The following is a 17220-nucleotide window of genomic DNA, read 5'->3' on the forward strand; positions in this document are numbered from 1 at the left end:
ACCGCACTGAGCTCATTATTCATATTTTTAGTATAAAAATGTCATATCCTCCTACAGTCTGAATCATAGCGTTGCACTGTTTAGTATAGAACATTATATCACAGCGTTTTGCCTCCTGTATACACGATCATACCTGATTCATTGTTACTACATTGATCATTGTCATTATCATCATGCCACTCTGAGATGTTTACATCACTCCAACACATCACTAGAAAATAAACTGACTAATGTTTGTGTATTGCTATAATATTTTGTATCATTGTTTTGTGTCGAATTGTTCTCATATGGAACAAATGTTTAATTGAATTATATCCTTGTTACCTGTATTTATTCTGTACTTCAGTTTTACTTATTATTAATATTTTTTGTATATATTTGATTTCATATAGGTAATTTGTACCCCCCCCCCTGTGTTTTCATTAATATTATTATTATTATTATCATTATTATTAGTAGGAGTAGAGTGCGTAGTATATTGGCCACTAGTCAAAGTTATCTGAGCTGTCAAATAAAAAAAATGGTAGCAGGGAAAGAGATACATTTCAAAGACCTGCAATGACAAATTAAATATAAAATCACACTTGTTTTTTGTCGATACATTTTTTTATTGTTTTTTTGTTTTTATCCCACACAACATTTTATTGTGTATCACAATATTAGCACTCATTCACACCTACTGTACAGGTGTAGTGTGGAAAACCATGAGGAAAAAGGTTGAGTTTTCATGTCTGCCTTGTTAGACGTGATGACCTGCATGAGGTTTACTTTAAGTTTGTGGATTTGCTCACAGTCCTGTCATGATTTATTTATTTATGATTTCTTAAGCACTGTGTTTTTTACTCTTCTGGAGCTGGATTGGCATATTTAAAGGGGTCATAAAGGTCACGTTTGAAATCATAAGGGTCAAAGTGAGGTTCAGGGTTTTCCTCTATGCTTGGCTCTGCAGGGGCACTCTCCTCAGCTTTTGCTTCTTCCTCTATCACCACTTTCTCCTCAGCTGGTGCCTCTGGTGCAGATGTTTCCTGGATAGGGCGGGGAGGGTGGTCGACGAGGCAGTCAGGATCCCAGTAAGGGTCGCAGTCATACTCCATACCTTTGGCAACGAAAGCAGGAGGTGGAGGAAGAGAGGGAGGCGGGGCAGACTTTTGGGGAGCAGGGGGAGGTGGGGCAGGCTTTTTGGGAGCAGGGGGAGGTGGGGGAGGAGCTTCAGCCTTAATCTCCTCCTCTGTTTTGGGCCTGCAGGCCGGGTTGCGTCGTGGGTCACACAGCACTGGAACAGCCCCCGTAGGCAGGTAGACGATCTGAGGTTTGCACAGCGGGTCTCTGGGGTTGCACAGGTAGATCCTCTGAGCGTTCTCTAGGGGGTCTGGGGTCGGAGCAGGGGTGGTGGGAGGTGGAGGAGGCAGGGTGGTTGTAGTTGGTGCAGCGGTAGTTGTCTGAACACCTAACATGTTTTGGTAACTGGAGGCGTCTGGGCCGTAGGTCAACTCCAAGTGACGCATCTGCTGGTACAGTATCCTGATCCTGTCAATCTCATAGATCTGAGAGAGAAAAAGAAGGTGCTCAGAGAGGACACAGAACATTTTGAGCTGTATAGATCCACATTTGTTCACATAAATATTTCCACTCATTCTCATCTTACGCCCTCGATGTGTCCAATGCTGTTGTAGAAGCGGTAGTAGGACTGAAAGTCAGGAGTCCCTCGGTGCCACTTTGGGTCGACATTCCTCTTTGGTCGAGAATTAGTCAAGAAATCATGAGCCTGAGCTGAGTCAATGTTCACTGGGTTCAATGTGGAAGAACATGGAAACAGGAATTATAAAGATACACATGCCAATATCACTTGAAATACAATTTGAGAAGCATTCCGTTTTAAATTACTAAGAATTAGTCGGTATAATATATTTTTTATTAACTAAACTATAATGATATACAGAAGTTGTAAAGTAACATATGAACTGTGCTTATGCAAAGTAACTTTGAAATAATTAGTTAGTCAATGTACCTTAAAACCAGAATGTCTAAAAAATGGCCACACTTGAATTTACTATGATATTTCACAAGAAATCTCAGCCTTTAAACGATAATTTAGATATATATTTTAATAAGTAGCACATTTTTGTGTACCGTTTTTTGTGTTCTGTTTATACTTTGAATCTAACCAGATTACAATCTGCAATAACATGAAAGATCAAATACCTCCAGGATTCTTTACTTTCATAAGAGATGTTGCTTCTAGCAAACCTGGAGAGAAGCAGAGAAAATCTTAGACACACAAACAGGAAATATACTTGAGTACTTAACATTATATATAAAGCATGAAAGTATATGGCCAAGATTGTAAAGAATTTCCACTCAAGACCTTGAATCCAGCATTAAGTTATTGCCCAAGAGATGTAACACTTAAATTCAACTAAAATTAAAAAACAAAAAATGTAATGCATTTTACAAACCTGACATAAAAACCAGACAGCATATCGCCCTCAACAGGAACTCGTCAAACATCATCCTTGATGTCTGAAATAACAATATTAAGCAAAACCCCAATTATTGCAATTTGCCTTATATGGTCACTGTTATTAACAAAAGAGTATTAGATTAAAGCACACATGACTCAGCACATAACAAAAGGGTATAAAAATATGCAGGGACACTCAAACGTGTCACATCACATGATAATTACAACCAGTTGTAGTTCATCTGCCTTCAAGAAAAAAGATACCAGTATTACAAAAAATTACCCAACAGGAAAAATCCTCAAAAATCCCAGTAGGTACTTAAAGTGTATCCGTGATACTTCATAGTGATGTATTTCCCTGTGAAGTTACTACCACTCTTTGCAATTTGATCAGTTACATAACTCTCTGATATTTATTTGCACAATGGCAGACAATCATGGTGCAGAGAATGGTCCAAACATGGTGCAAATATGAAATGTAAATATTTGAAAGGCTCTGCTTTAAACCTGACATGGCTACTGCAGAAAAGAAAAACATGGTTTAACTGAGCGTGCTTACCTGGTGTTGCATCTCCCCTGTCCTGGACTAATGTGCTGCACAACATATGTGTTCATAAATACTGCTAAAAACCCCAAGGCGTTTCCATTGGCCACTGACCTGCTGGCAGGCCTGACTCCACCTCTCCTGCATTTTCTGTATAGACGTGGAAGAGCTCATTAGCAGGTTGAGCATGGGCCAGCAGTAAAAGGTGAACTTCAAACAAAATGTGAAACCTTGTAAAGTCACAGGAAACAACCCAGTGACAGCAGGGCACCCACTGGGTGCACAGACAGTCCAGTTACTTACATGTACCATAGGGATTATAATCCTGGGTGAAGCCATGAGTGAAGGCAGTATTCATGCATGCATTTTTCCAAAATCTATATCTGCAAAACATTGATTCCTCAATCTGTTTTATGCTCCACATTTGCAGAATATGGTGACATGCACCATGTAACTTTAGAGTAATTCTTGACAAAACATGCCTGGAAGGTAAAAATTAACCCTTCGTGCCCAAAACAGCTGGATGTGTCCTTTTAACTTTGGTCCTGGCCAGTCAAGAAATAGAGGGGGAGTTGAGTCAACTGCTGTTTCAGTCCCCAGGAAATATGCTGTAGTTATGGGCCTGCTTGTCCCAACAACAAGAATCTGTAACACAGACCTGGGAATTGTTGTTCAGACACTTCAAGACATAGTTCTCAATCTTTGGATACCACAAGTAGACACATATGTTTGTTTTAAATTAAAATCTGGTTAAAGTTAAAGTACAAATTAAAACAAAATCCCCAAAACATTGAGAAACAGATAAATTAATTAAAAAAGTTTCAAGTGACCAACTATAGAGTTATTTAGAAAAATGCAGTTGTTTAAAATGAACCACCACATGTTATGGACATGCTGCAATATGTATTAGTGATAAAAAGCTATTTGTCATTGGCTGGACTGTATAACTGGGATCCTTCAAGTATCTGTGAATAACGGTGTAACCCATGCAATTCTAAAGGGGGATGTGCATGTGTTGGACTGTTGGTTTCCCCACTCACTGACACATATTTCATTCTCAGCAGTCGCCCCATGTGCACAGGTTTGAGTCCTCTGCAGCAGCTGCAGGTTTGGATTTGATCCAGCCCTTTGCTGTATGTCTTCTAGATCTGAGATCTAAAAAAGAAATATGAAATAAGAACAAGCAGTTCATATGCTATGGCTAAACTTTGGACAAATGTGAACTAGGCTCAGTCAGGTAATATATCTGTTTTTCTGATTTGGAAATTCTTCATTACATTCCCTGGTCTTATTTTTGACCCATTTGGACTTTCTCGCTTTCCATCTTGCTCAGAGACTGTCCACCCATCAGCTGTTTGACATTTCAACAGGGAAGCAAATTCTATCCTTCAAACCAGGAGGTGAGGCTGCGATCAAAGAGCAAAAATAGGAGACAGGGAGTCTGAAGGAGACCTGCCAGGTGGCTAATGGTGAACATCGTACTGTAATTGCTCTGTGCACATGACAAAAATGGAAGGGTACGGGCACCTATTACTCTTAAATGATATACATTTATTTCACCGGTATACTGGGACAAACAGCTGCAGTACAAACTCAACTATTTTCAGTGAGTGTAAGTGGGAGAAAAAAAACGTTATTTTCCATTTTTGCCATGCAGCAGATAAACTTTCTGAATGGATGAAAGACCATGCTACTATATCTTTAGAAAACAAAAAACAACACATATTAAAAAGGGTTTATCATGTTAAACGAGATTTTTAGTTATATCTCTTTTGTTTTGTGATGGAAAAAGTAAAATAAGACCTCTTGTACCCAGCTATTGGGTAAACTCCTGGGTGACATTACACACCTCGTAATTATTTTAATGCTCTTTTTATGTATGTGAGTTGGAGACCATGTCGTGGTTGCATTACTGTGGCGTACGGCTTTCGTTGCACAACTTTAACACATAACCTTCAGGGTATCAATTATCATAACATGTGGCCCTCTGATCCTCAAGTCAAATTACACCTTGTCATGGAGCTCTCTGCAGGAAACAAGAGGATCAGCTCCAGAGAAATGTCTTCAGGTCATTCCAAAGCTAGTAGGTTTGTGACAAGTCAAGAAGTCCGGGGTGAAAAAAGGGAGTGGTGAAATGTAAAAAAATAATAAATAATGGTCGATATTTAATCAAGAACTAGATGTAATAAATATAGATGCATATTTCCATTTCATACATCTACTCCAATCGGTTTGCTAACGATGCTTCTGTAGTTTACTAAATTAAGATTTTGACTGCACAACAACAACACTGTTTTTAATATAATACTTTTCGTATTTAAAATGATGATTTTGCTACTTTTACTTAAATATGAGCTCTTTTGGCTTCTCCCACCTCTGGAAAATGGCCATGCAGTGAATAACACAAAAATAGATTTGTGGAATTTGTGAGCTCAAGAAAAGATTTGATAAGATAGGATAAGATGAGATAAAACTGTATTGATCCACACACCGGGTAAATACAATTGTTACAGCAGCAGCAGGCAGGTCAGAATGTGAAAAAAGAATATAGCCATAGAACAAAAAATTAAATTAAATTAAATTAAATTTGGTTTGATTGTTATAAAGTAACGTGCAGGGGCAGAGGATGATTGCACAAGCGAGTTGAAAACCAGTTTGCACATAAATTGTGATGCGCAGATGACCAAAAGTGCAAAGAGTTATTTTCTGTTGGAAATAGTGCAAGTAGAGTAGAATAGTGTGAGTAGAGGTGACATAAGAAAAAAAACAGTGCAGGATTTTATTTTTAATTTTGGATGGTGTTGTAGAGTCTGAAAGCAGAGGAAATAACTGTGATTTAAAAAAATGATGCATAGTATTGGATATGTGAGAAATGAATGGACGCACAAAGTAGGTCAATGTACTGAATGCTAAATAAACACCTCAGTAAGGATAATGTTACAAAACGCAGGCCATCTTGTGGAGGCTTCCCTGCTGCAACGTGCAGTACCTCCACTAGGTGGCAGCACAATAAAACAGCGGAAGTGCTGATGTGGCTGTCGTGTCGTCATTTCCCTTACGGATGTCGAAGTTTTGTAGTTCCTGTGCAGTTGACCTGTCAGCGTTGTAGTGCAAGCTGTCACTGACGCTAATTTATTAGTCCTTCTGGAGGTTACAGTCTCCCAGCGGCTGCGACACCCGGGCTCCTCACGCTCAGGACTGTCTGTTCTCACTGTCGCTGCTGCTGTCAGCTAATCGGCGAGCTAACAGCTAAAGTTAGCTAACGAGCCCACCAACTTGACAGCTAGCTTGCTGGCTAGCTAGCGCTCGACGGTCGCTAGCTGCGTTAGCTATCCAGACTGCTGCTCGTAGGAGGGGAGGAACCCGCCCACTCCTGCTAAACTAAACAGCCATTCCGGACAAAAGAGGGAACGGTAAGTGAATACAAGCCAAAAGCAACGAGCTAACGTTACCTGGCTTTACTTTACGGGATAGTTAGCATGATGGTTCCAGGGGTTCAGTGGGCAGTTCCTCAGGGGGTTTGCCAGTGGAGCTGCGGTGTCACCAGTTCAACTCCTCTGTGATCTGCTTCACTCTCTGGGTTAACTTCACTGTCATGAGTCCAGCTGGAGGGGCCGTGTGCGGACTCAAGCTCACCTTTGGCGTATTTCTGTCTGTTTGTGACGCCCTTGTCAAAATAAGCGATAGAACCGATGTAGGGAACATTGTGTGACATGCAGATGAAGCCTGTGGTGCTCCAAGTTGGGTTCAGGGACCAATACGAGGCCGGGACAGGATCCCAGTAAACTAAACTTACCTACTGACTTCGACTGATCTACATTTCTGTAAGATCAATCACAGGAGACCACACTGACTTATTTAGAGATCTCCATAGTTATATCCCGAACCACAGTATTCAACACTAATAATAAGTATGGTGAATAAAAGTATGTTAGCATTCTGCTTTGCACATCAAGCACACGTAAATACTGTAGACAGTGGTGGACTGCACATAGGGAGCACTGGAACATTTCCCGGTGGCCTGATGGTAGTTCTGGTCGGTCCAGGGGTGGACTGGGACAATAAGTCAGGCTGGGAATGTGCTAAGAACCAGGCACAGCATGGAGCTGGGGCAGACACCTGGGGACCCTGGACTGCTCCACTGGCCCAGACACAGAGCGCACAGCCGGGCCGAACCAAGCCAGAGAGCACCAAGCCACAAGCTTCTTCTTCCTTGTTCGGTTTATTGGCAGGTGGCACCAACATCAAGGTGCAATACTGCCATCTATTGTCTTCATCTTCTTGTCCAAACTTCTCCAGAAAGCTCCTCCTAACAGTTGCTAAGCAACATCCAATCAACATTCAAAATTATTACATATTGCTTTAATCTTCAACGTTAATAAATGTTTTTAAATAATTCTAGAACTGCCTGCCTTCTCATGAACAGTGTCTCTGAGGCTTCTCAATCACTCCCTCACCCACCTACTCACTCACACCACAGTAAAGTAAACCAGGAAGTAATGCACAGCTCTGCTGGCCCAGCCAGAGTGCACACAGCCCGGCCCCAGCACCACCAAGCCAAACTGGTAATTCTCTCATTAAATGGTTTCACATGTTCTGTCATGAATCTCTGTTGCAACGCATCTGGTTAAACAGGACCTGGCACTGTCCTTTTGTTGTTTTCTTATTATAGCAGCAAATTCAAGTATGAGGACATGTTATCCTCATGTAAATCTCCTCTGTCAGTGTTAAGTGGGAGCCCTGCCCGGCTTCTCACTCAGCTGCTGCAGAGAGAAGGAAGCGGCCAGGTGCTTGTGCAAGCGTTTGGGTTTGTGGGATCAAATAGCTGGCACTGCCAGCAATATGTAGTGCCACCTCAGTCACTCATTATACTTAGTCACACATGCATAACTGGCACAGCAGCATTGATCCTGACTGGCCTTTTCCAGAATTAAATGCATGTTCAATTTAAATAAGGAAGTAATGACCCCTCCCTTTAATGACCTGTGGCTTGATGGAATGTGTGGAATGGGGCAGAGCCTTAACCCATAACATTGTCCTTGTAGATAGGATCTTAAAAGGTGTTTCAAACTCTGTTTAGGGAATGTGGTGTTAAATTCTAGTCCTGTTCTGAAAGGATACACAAGACAATTTCAGGCTCGCACTAATCACTGAACTTAGACTTCTTGGTTTATTTCGATTTGTGTAGTCAGTTAACTGACGAAAAAAATCCATATGCAACTATTTGGATTATTGATTTATCATTTAAGCAATTTTAAGTGAATACTTGATGGTGCCCATCGTGGCAGACGTCTCTCTCCTGAAGGCTGTGTGTTTTTATTTATTTTCATTGTTTTGCCACTGCTGGCCGTGAACAAGGTTAACGCACTGATAACCTACGACTGGCAGACATTACTGGACATTGGCAGGTAACATTTCGGACGGTAAGAAGCGGCTTTAATCCAAAAGTGTATCGTCCGACCGGAATGCTGGACTGCACCGCAGAGACGCGCACCGCCACCTCCCAAGAGGAGCAGCAGCCAGGGGAGACGGGGGGACAACTGCACCGGGGGAAGCAAGGAGGCCTCCACGTTAGGCTAAAAGCCAGGGCTAACCCACCACCACTGCCCAGCCTGCTGCTCACTAACATGTGCTGACTGGAGAACAAGATGGAGGAACTGGTTCGATCATGCTGTGTTCGAGCCAGGCTACGAACACATCGTGAAACCAGGGACTGTTGTGCGTTGCTATTCAAGGAGACTTGGCTGTCATCCAACTGCCCCGACTCCGTGTTACAGCTGCAGACCCACTCCATCTACAGAGGTGGCTGCACAGCTGACTCCGGTAAGACCGAAGCTCATCAGATGTGGAAATGCTAATGCTGAAGTGCCGACCTTTCTATTTACCACGTGAATTCAGCGCTGCTTTCCTGGGGTGTGTTTACATTCCCCAGCACGCCAACTCAGCAGCAGCTCTCACACTGCTCCATGACGCCATCAGCATGCAGGAAACTGCACACCTTGACGCAGCATTCATAATCGCGGGAGATTTTAACCACTGTAACCTACTGTTCTGCCTAAATACTGCCAGCATGTCAAGATACCAACAAGGGGGATAACACACTGGATCACGTGTATAGCAATATACGTGATGCCTAGAAAGCCTCACCCAGACCCCATTTTGGATTATCAGATCACATCTCTTTATTCCTGCATTCACCCACAGACTGCTGGATTTTGAAATCCATGTAATATTTCCCCTCACTTCCAAATGATGGACTATTTTGTGGTGGTCTATTACATAAAATCACAATGAAATTAATTATAACCTGTGGTTATGCCATGACAAAATCTAGGAAAGTCCAAGGGGGGCACTGTACCCCCTGTATCAACCCCACCTATCTCTGCAGGACATCGTTCAGCAGAGGGTCCTCAGAAAAGCCCGGAACACCATCAAAGGTCCCACACACCCCCAGCACCCCCTCTTCACACTCTACACTACCCCCAAGCCATACGACTGACTTTCATCTCCAAGCCACTGCCTTTATTTCTGCATATGACAATAAAGCCTTTGAACCTTTGATCCTTAAAGCCGTTATTCCTCTTTGTTCGGTTTATTGGCAACCAATGCCAAGGTCCATTATCGCCATCTACTGGGTCATCTTCTTTGTTCTGCCCAACTGGAATCTCCATATTCCAAAAATCTATTTAAATGTGACTCAATGAAGTTATAATGCGCTTATGCTATGAATACTTGATAGCTGCAGTTTCTTCATATTCTTTGCTTGGTTTATTGGCGAGCGGCAACCAAAACCAATGTGGATCGCCGCCATCTAAAGTGTCTTCTTCTTTGGCCTGCCCACCAGAAGAGGTACTGCAAAACCAGGTCTATGCGTGAAGTGGACGGAGCGAGCGCCTATTCCATCTCCCTGTTCCAAAAATCGATTTAAATGCAACGTAGTCTCAATGACATTACAATGCACTTATGCTATGAATCATTGATGGCTACAGATTCTTCTTTCTTTGTTCAGTTTATTGGCAAGTGGCAACCAACATCAAGTTGCATCACCACTCCCCCCTGGCTGGAGCGTGAATCAGTGCAATCCAGGTCATATTCAATTATTTTTTCCAATCCTGTCTCTTTCAGATATTGGAGCATACTCCCTATTCCAATGGTACATTTTATTTACAGGCTCAGTTCTTCCACTCCATGCTTTCTAATTTCTAACAAGGGTTAGAGAACGAGAACCTAAGGTTGGGTACCGTTCACATTGTGATGATACTGGCTACTATAAAATAATTTAGTATATCTTAGTTTAGTTTGCAATAGTTTGCTAGTAAAGTATTCTGGAATTTCCGTATACCCCTTAATTTATACTTTAATTTCCAGGCGCAAAACTAAGGGGTTAGGGCCAAGTGGTAGAGGTGAATTTGGAGAGGCCATTAAAGTATTGTGTAGGCCCCATTCAAATAAGAAGAAGTAAGTGGAGTTGGTTACCAGCCGCCAATAAACCCCACATTTTTTCTGAAACAGATTGTATTAGATTACTTCACTTCATATTTCTTTTATGTTTTTTTTACCGAGCTGAGGCACATACTGTCATCTTTCTGTTACTGGCTCAGTGCTGACTCAGGATATGTCATATCCCATAACCTCATACCTTTCTATATTTACTGTCCGTCTGTACAGTATACTATGTCATGCATACTGTTATTATGTATCGTAGAGGTCATATCCGGAGGTCATGTATGTTGTATTGGAGATACTCAGTGTTTTTATTGTTTTTCTTTGGCTTTTGACCCAGATGGAAGCCGAAGGCTCCAGTGAGATGCTGCTGACCAGGAAGAGAAGAAGAGATAGTTCCAATGGGGACAAAGATGAGGCCGAGAGGCATGTGAAATACCCAAGATGCACTGTGGTGAGCCAGCTGTCACTAAGCAGCATATTTTCATAGGTTTATGTGTGTGCGCCACACAGACATGTATAATATGGAGATGCATACCTACAATTTAAGCATAGATTTATAGTGAATGTTAAAAGAAGGATACAAATTTCCCACACCTAATTAATATATTACGTTTTTTACCTTCTCTTTCGAGATCTGAATCCCTTTTTTATCTTTTGTATTTATTGCAATTTCTATAAGTACATTTTTTTATCAAATTCTGTATATAATGCACATGATTGCAAGGACAGCTAAACCCAAGTTTAACACAAAGAACAATGAGCAATAGGGATTTTAAATATTTCATATTTTGGATAATGTCATGTGCTTATACAATTGTAAAGGGACTACATTTAGATCAGGCTGGACGCCACAGGTCTCGTTCACCCTTCACACACATTCAAACAGCATTTTGAACAAGCTTCTCTATCACACATCCCGTTCTAACAGTGTTAGCACAGTCACCAGTTGGAAATTGGACACTTTGAAATGCAGACTGGAGGAGTGGGGGATCGAACCTATGACCTTCTCATTAGTGGTCCTCCTGAGCCACAGCTGCCTACAATGTTACCAGCTGTTTTAAAGCAACATGGACCTGCTAGTCATTAACATCAGCCTTGTTTTGTCCAGGAAATAATGTTGTTAAAACTGAGGGAATCAGTCGAGTGTAGAGCAATGATTTCTGTGTGACGTAGTAAAAAACTCAAATCCTCTCATTCCGTTGGTTCGGGTCTTTTAGGGACTGAAGCACCCTGCACCTTTCGCAGATGAGCTGGAGCCAGCTGATAAACCCTATCAGAGGGTCAACATGGAGACGGCCAAGAGGGGAACACCACGTGAGTCGGATTCTCTCTTTAAGCTCATGGCTCTCGACATCATTGCACTTTTCTTATTCCCGTTTTTCCTTGTATTTCTTACACACATTCTCCTTTTTGTTTTTCTACCAATATTAGGACACTTCCTCTCAGTCCTCAGTACAGTCACACGCATCAGCCTTGGCTTCACTTGTAATCTTTGGTCTCTCTTTTGTCTTGTCTCTCCGTCCAGCTGACAGACCAGTGCGGGTGTATGCAGATGGCATCTTCGACGTTTTCCACTCGGGTCACGCCAGAGCTCTCATGCAGGCGAAATGCCTCTTCCCAAATACACACCTCATCGTCGGAGGTAACTATGACTCTTCTGTGTGTGTGTGTGTGTGTCCATATTTCACAGCGGCTGACTTCTATCAGCTACTTCTTTCATAAGTGTGAAAGTGTACACAGATGAATTTAGACATCTGGTCAAAGTTAGAATACTGAGAGTGAAACGTGCAAGATAAGGAAAGATAACTGTGGTATTTGCTGGATGTTCTTAAGTTTATCATCTTCAGCTTATGAGTGTCCTACACATAGTACATTTTAATGCATCTGATCAGTGCTTTTTATCACGTTGTATTTTTCAGTGTCCATCGCTTGTCTTTCCTTTCATCACCTAATGAGTGTGTTTGTGTGAGCCAGATCATGCTTTGATGTTTTTATTTGCGTTCCACGGTGTATGTTCTTTAAATATCTCTAACTGTCTACAGTGTGCAGTGATGACCTGACCCACACATACAAGGGCTTCACAGTGATGAATGAGGACGAGCGCTATGATGCCATCTGCCACTGCCGCTACGTGGACGAGGTGGTGAGAAACGCCCCCTGGACGTTGACGCCAGAATTCCTCACAAAACATCGCGTGAGTGGATTAAAACATTTTAAATACTTAATCAGTTTAGAATCTTACGGTGAGAAACCAGCAACAACATGTTTGTACTCAAAGAACTACTTTGGAATCCACTGTGTTAATGTCGGTTGTATTGACCTCTCCAGATTGACTTTGTGGCCCATGACGACATCCCATACTCCTCAGCGGGCAGTGATGACGTGTACAGGCACATTAAAGAAGCCGGTGAGTGTCATAGTAACCATAAGGTTGTGTCGTTACAAATAATTATACAATACAGTTCAGTGTTTACAACTCTTGGACATTTGAGACTGGATAGCATGTTTGATTTAAATATGGACAGACATTTTCAACTGAACTGCTAGGAAAGTTCCCAGATTTGACAAGAGAACATATCACTCATTTAAATATCATATTTTTCTATTTACACACCATAGACACCCTTAGGATAAAAGCAGTTTGGTTAAACATAGTATTCATAGTTTACAATGACACTGACCTGAGCTGCATTTGATACCAGGAAATAGATACTAGATAACATGTTCCTCTTTTATCTGTCTGTTCACATTCTTTCTCTGTGAGATCCCCTGTGGCTCCAGTCAGAGCGACGCAGGTCTGATATTCATCTTAAATGATTTCTCTTGACTCAACATTTGTTGGGGATGACGAATACAAATAAAACATTTCCATTGTGATACTAACCCCAACGTATCTTAGATAAATAGAGATTTTTTTTTCAGACTATACAATGTCAGCTCACTAATGACACTGAGACTCTTGAATATACATATAATAATAATAACTTTATTTGTATAGCACTTATCTAAACGAGGTTACAAAGTGCTTATAATATAGTATAACATGCTCAAATAATTACACTTCTGACCACCCAAACATTGAACCTCTATTTACAAATGGGGAGGAGGGAAAAAAAGCTTCACCTTCACTAAAGAAATTTGAGTAATAAGACTTTGTAAATATGTGACATCTGGAGTCTACTCTGACCTTTGACCCGTGTTTCTCAGGTATGTTTGCTCCGACCCAGCGGACAGAGGGCATCTCCACCTCTGACATCATCACACGCATCGTCCGTGACTACGATCTGTACGTGAGACGCAACCTACAGAGAGGATACACCGCCAAGGAGCTCAACGTCAGCTTCATCAACGTAGGACACTTTCAGCTTTGGTTTAATTAGTAGCAGTAGTAGTAGCTTTATTGTCAATTTCTTCACATGTTCAAGACATACAAAGGAATCGATAGGACGTTTCCCACTCTCCCACGGTGAAACATATAAAGTGCACAGGCACAACAGATAAGACAAGCGGTTCCTAATACTAAGAAAACATACAGATTTACGTACAGCAGCATACATTTCTGTAAGTAAAATTACGAGAACAAAAAGTTTGCAATTTGTTTGCACAATGTGTATTTATATGTATGTTCGAAGTCATTCATGGCCTTTGCTGTCCTCCCTCTCGACAGGAGAAGAAATACCACCTGCAGGAGCGCGTGGATAAGGTGAAGAAGAAGGTGCGTGACGTGGAGGAGAAGAGCAAGGAGTTTGTGCAGAAGGTGGAGGAGAAGAGCATCGACCTCATCCAGAAATGGGAGGAGAAATCCAGGGAGTTCATCGGCAACTTCCTGCAGATGTTTGGACCCGAGGGAGCTCTGGTGAGGATGACGCCCTTTATGATATTGAATAACAGGCTGAACAACCACTGTTGGTTGCCCAGGGAACTTTAAAGTGTTAAGCTCAGTGACGCATGGTATAATATGCCAACATGCCTTGATTTATTTAATAGTAATAATGAAATGTTTTGTTTATATTCAAGTAGTCTCAGTCTTCTCTGACTCTTAGCAAGAAAGTGAATGAATATAAAGTCAAGATTGTAATATTAAGCACACTGCAATGTTTCCTCTGGGACTTTGTTTACCAGGGGGAGACGCATTACTTGTTGAGCCTCTGCTGATCTGCTCTTTACTAATCATTCACACGTAGAACTGATCTCTATAGTAACCTGATTAACCAGGGCTTATTCTGCCACTCGTTATTTAACTCTCCATGGCTCCGCCTCCACAGAAACACATGCTGAAGGAGGGAAAAGGCCGCATGCTGCAGGCCATCAGCCCCAGGCAAAGCCCCAACAGCAGCCCCACCCGCGAGGAGCGCTCGCCCTCTCCCACTTTCCGTCTCCCCTTCTTCAACAAGACCTCCCCTCCACCCTCACCCCCGCCCCACCACAGCGGCGCCCGCGGATACCTCATCAGCGAGGACGACGAAGACGAAGACGACGAAAACTGAATGGTCAGCCTCGTGGATCCACGGCCGGAGTGCTACCAGTTAGCTGAGCTGTCGAGTAGCGTGGTTTTCGTCAAGCTCCTGCTTCCATCTTACGTTTTTTTCATTTTATTTCGATGTTTAGCACCTCAGTGTCACGTTAACTTTAACAACCAGTTTCTCCACAGCTCTTGTTTTTAAACAGCCAATTCTGTCTCTGTGTAATGGTCAGTAAAAGTTACCACTATTCACTTGAGTTCTTTGAAAATTCGTCTCATTAATCTCAGTCACTTTTGATGTTGATTTTTAATAGACAATGTCTTTTAGGAATATCTGCACGTGTCACTCTCTGTGTCACACTTCCATCTCTAACGGTGTTCTTCAGGTTTGCATTGTAGGAGTTTGTGGTTTTGTTCTTGTCATGACTTTAGCGGAAGGGGCTCACGGGGGGTTCGGTTACTTGTTGGAACAGCACATGTTGCCTTGGTGTGCGAGAGGTGACGCTGTTGAGTTTATCCTGGAGTAGGTCCGAAAACTGAAGCTTTTAATGATCTGCTCATTCAATGGGGCAGTTTTCTAACAGGAAATCAACCCGGCTTTTTATGAAATACCAGGGGAAACAATCAAACCAGAGCTGAATCTGAGAGTAGCGGTGTTAATCGTCACTGAACAGCAGGTTTTTTCTGAAGTTTGTCGCCTGCTTTGGGCTGTGTGCGGCTGTGTGTATGTGCATGTGGTGTTTTTTGCGTACGAGCTCTAAAATAACATTGGCATGTTTGAATTGGCTCCTGTCAAACTTCTCCATCTGTTGACAGTTCTGTGTTCAGCTTGACTTTACTGCATTTAGTAAAAAATTTGCTTACACATGTTTTTGTTTTTGTCTGCGGAAGGAGATGGGTCTTTGAAAGAGACCTATCAAACTGGACGCCAGTTTTTTAAATGTGGCAGAAGAGAAATTCTCGTAAGGATGGCAGGGAGGACCTGTTGAAATGTTGACGTAGAAACTTATTTTTGTAGATTTCCTCTTTCCTTTCTTTATCCTCTGTACAGATGTGATCTTAATCATCCCCCTTGTAGAAGCACTTTTTCATGCTGAGCCGAGGATCAACGTGAGAAACGCTGGACTTTTCTTTTCTTTCCTTTTTTGTGATGTAGATCTGGGCCATTGGGGAGTCAACATGTTCCCTCTGATATTCATGTTATGCTTAGGGAAAATTCAAGGTTTTAAAGACCACACACACAGACACACACACACAGACACTAATTGTCTGTGTTGTTGGCCTGGACTGAGTTTCACATGTGGGTGAAGGGTTTGGGTTTATGTATCGGTGAAAGTCGTTTTTTTTAGTTTTTTTTTTTAGCTACCTCCTTCTTCCCTAAACTTCTTCTCTTTTCTTTAGATGAGCACAAGGTGTGAGCGTTATTTGTCCTTTCTGAACAGAGCCATTGTTACAACACTGAACCAATGTGACTGGTTAAATATTTGATTTTCAGGCCTCGGTGTGTGTTTGTGTGCGCGCGATTGTGTATTCATCCTGCATCTCCAGTGATAATAAAGCATGTGTTGTCTCCTATATAACCGACAATGAACCATCACAGGTGACCTGAAGATGTAATGCAATACTGTTAAGACGACTCCATTATAAATGTTGACGGATCAATCTGTTCTAGGCTTGGTTTCTCAAAAGCACCTGTGGTTTAAAATCGGTCTTTGCTGCAGCGATAGAAACTGGCTCTATTCTCGTGTGTTGTGTGTCCGATTTTAAGATTTGCGGAGGTGGTAACAGTAAAGAATTCCCAGTTATAAATGTTCTACTTTTGGTATTTAAAAGTACTAAACTCGACTAATCTGCTGAGGAAATCCAGCCTAGATTTTGGTGCTAAGCTACTTTTGGGAAGCCTTGCCTTGATTCTTGTGGAATCTGTTCTTTTTAAAAATCAGTGTGAAACTTCTCAGAGCATGTTGTCACGTCGGTGAAAGACTTGAGTGGCGAGTCAGTGACAGCCACTGCTGCAAAGATTAACAAAATGTAAATGTTTTAACAGCAAGTGTTTTAATCAAGTGTTATTTTACAGTTTTTGGGGCTCATTTTGTTTTATGTCCTGGATGTAGAGGAAGAAGACAGGAAAAATGTATTAAACAATGTCGGCCAAAGCATTTCCTGTCTCATCACTGCTGGGTTTTATATTTCAATAATCACAATCAGGGAATTTATGCCTTGAACTTCTGTTGGTCAGATTTCAGGCCAAAGCCGCATCACAACCAATAGTACCCAAGATTCATTATGTCTACAGCTACCCCCACC

The 17220-nt window shown here is 41.8% G+C and overlaps 2 protein-coding genes across 3 annotated transcripts; one reads left to right on the top strand and one right to left on the bottom strand.

The window, feature by feature from the left end:
• Positions 1–636: 636 nt before the first annotated feature.
• Positions 637–2514, bottom strand: and3 (actinodin3). 2 transcript variants are annotated; one of them, XM_061084310.1, is made up of 4 exons: positions 2457–2514; positions 2203–2247; positions 1646–1785; positions 637–1544 (listed from the first exon to the last, which is right to left on the bottom strand). In XM_061084310.1, the coding sequence occupies exons 1-4, from the start codon at positions 2509–2511 to the stop codon at positions 840–842; spliced, it is 945 nt and encodes a 314-aa protein (XP_060940293.1). In that variant the 5' UTR covers positions 2512–2514; the 3' UTR covers positions 637–839. The 2 variants fall into 2 exon arrangements, with proteins under 2 accessions (XP_060940293.1, XP_060940294.1); XM_061084311.1 differs by having other exon boundaries at positions 1646–1789; positions 2201–2247.
• Positions 2515–6087: 3573 nt separating this feature from the next.
• Positions 6088–17072, top strand: pcyt1aa (phosphate cytidylyltransferase 1A, choline a). Its single transcript, XM_061084038.1, has 9 exons — positions 6088–6418; positions 10789–10902; positions 11669–11765; positions 11977–12093; positions 12494–12645; positions 12780–12858; positions 13659–13801; positions 14119–14307; positions 14717–17072. The coding sequence occupies exons 2-9, from the start codon at positions 10789–10791 to the stop codon at positions 14936–14938; spliced, it is 1113 nt and encodes a 370-aa protein (XP_060940021.1). The 5' UTR covers positions 6088–6418; the 3' UTR covers positions 14939–17072.
• The last annotated feature ends 148 nt before the right edge of the window (positions 17073–17220 follow it).

This window comes from Limanda limanda, chromosome 13, assembly GCF_963576545.1.
Source record: "Limanda limanda chromosome 13, fLimLim1.1, whole genome shotgun sequence".
Taxonomy (NCBI): domain Eukaryota; kingdom Metazoa; phylum Chordata; class Actinopteri; order Pleuronectiformes; family Pleuronectidae; genus Limanda; species Limanda limanda.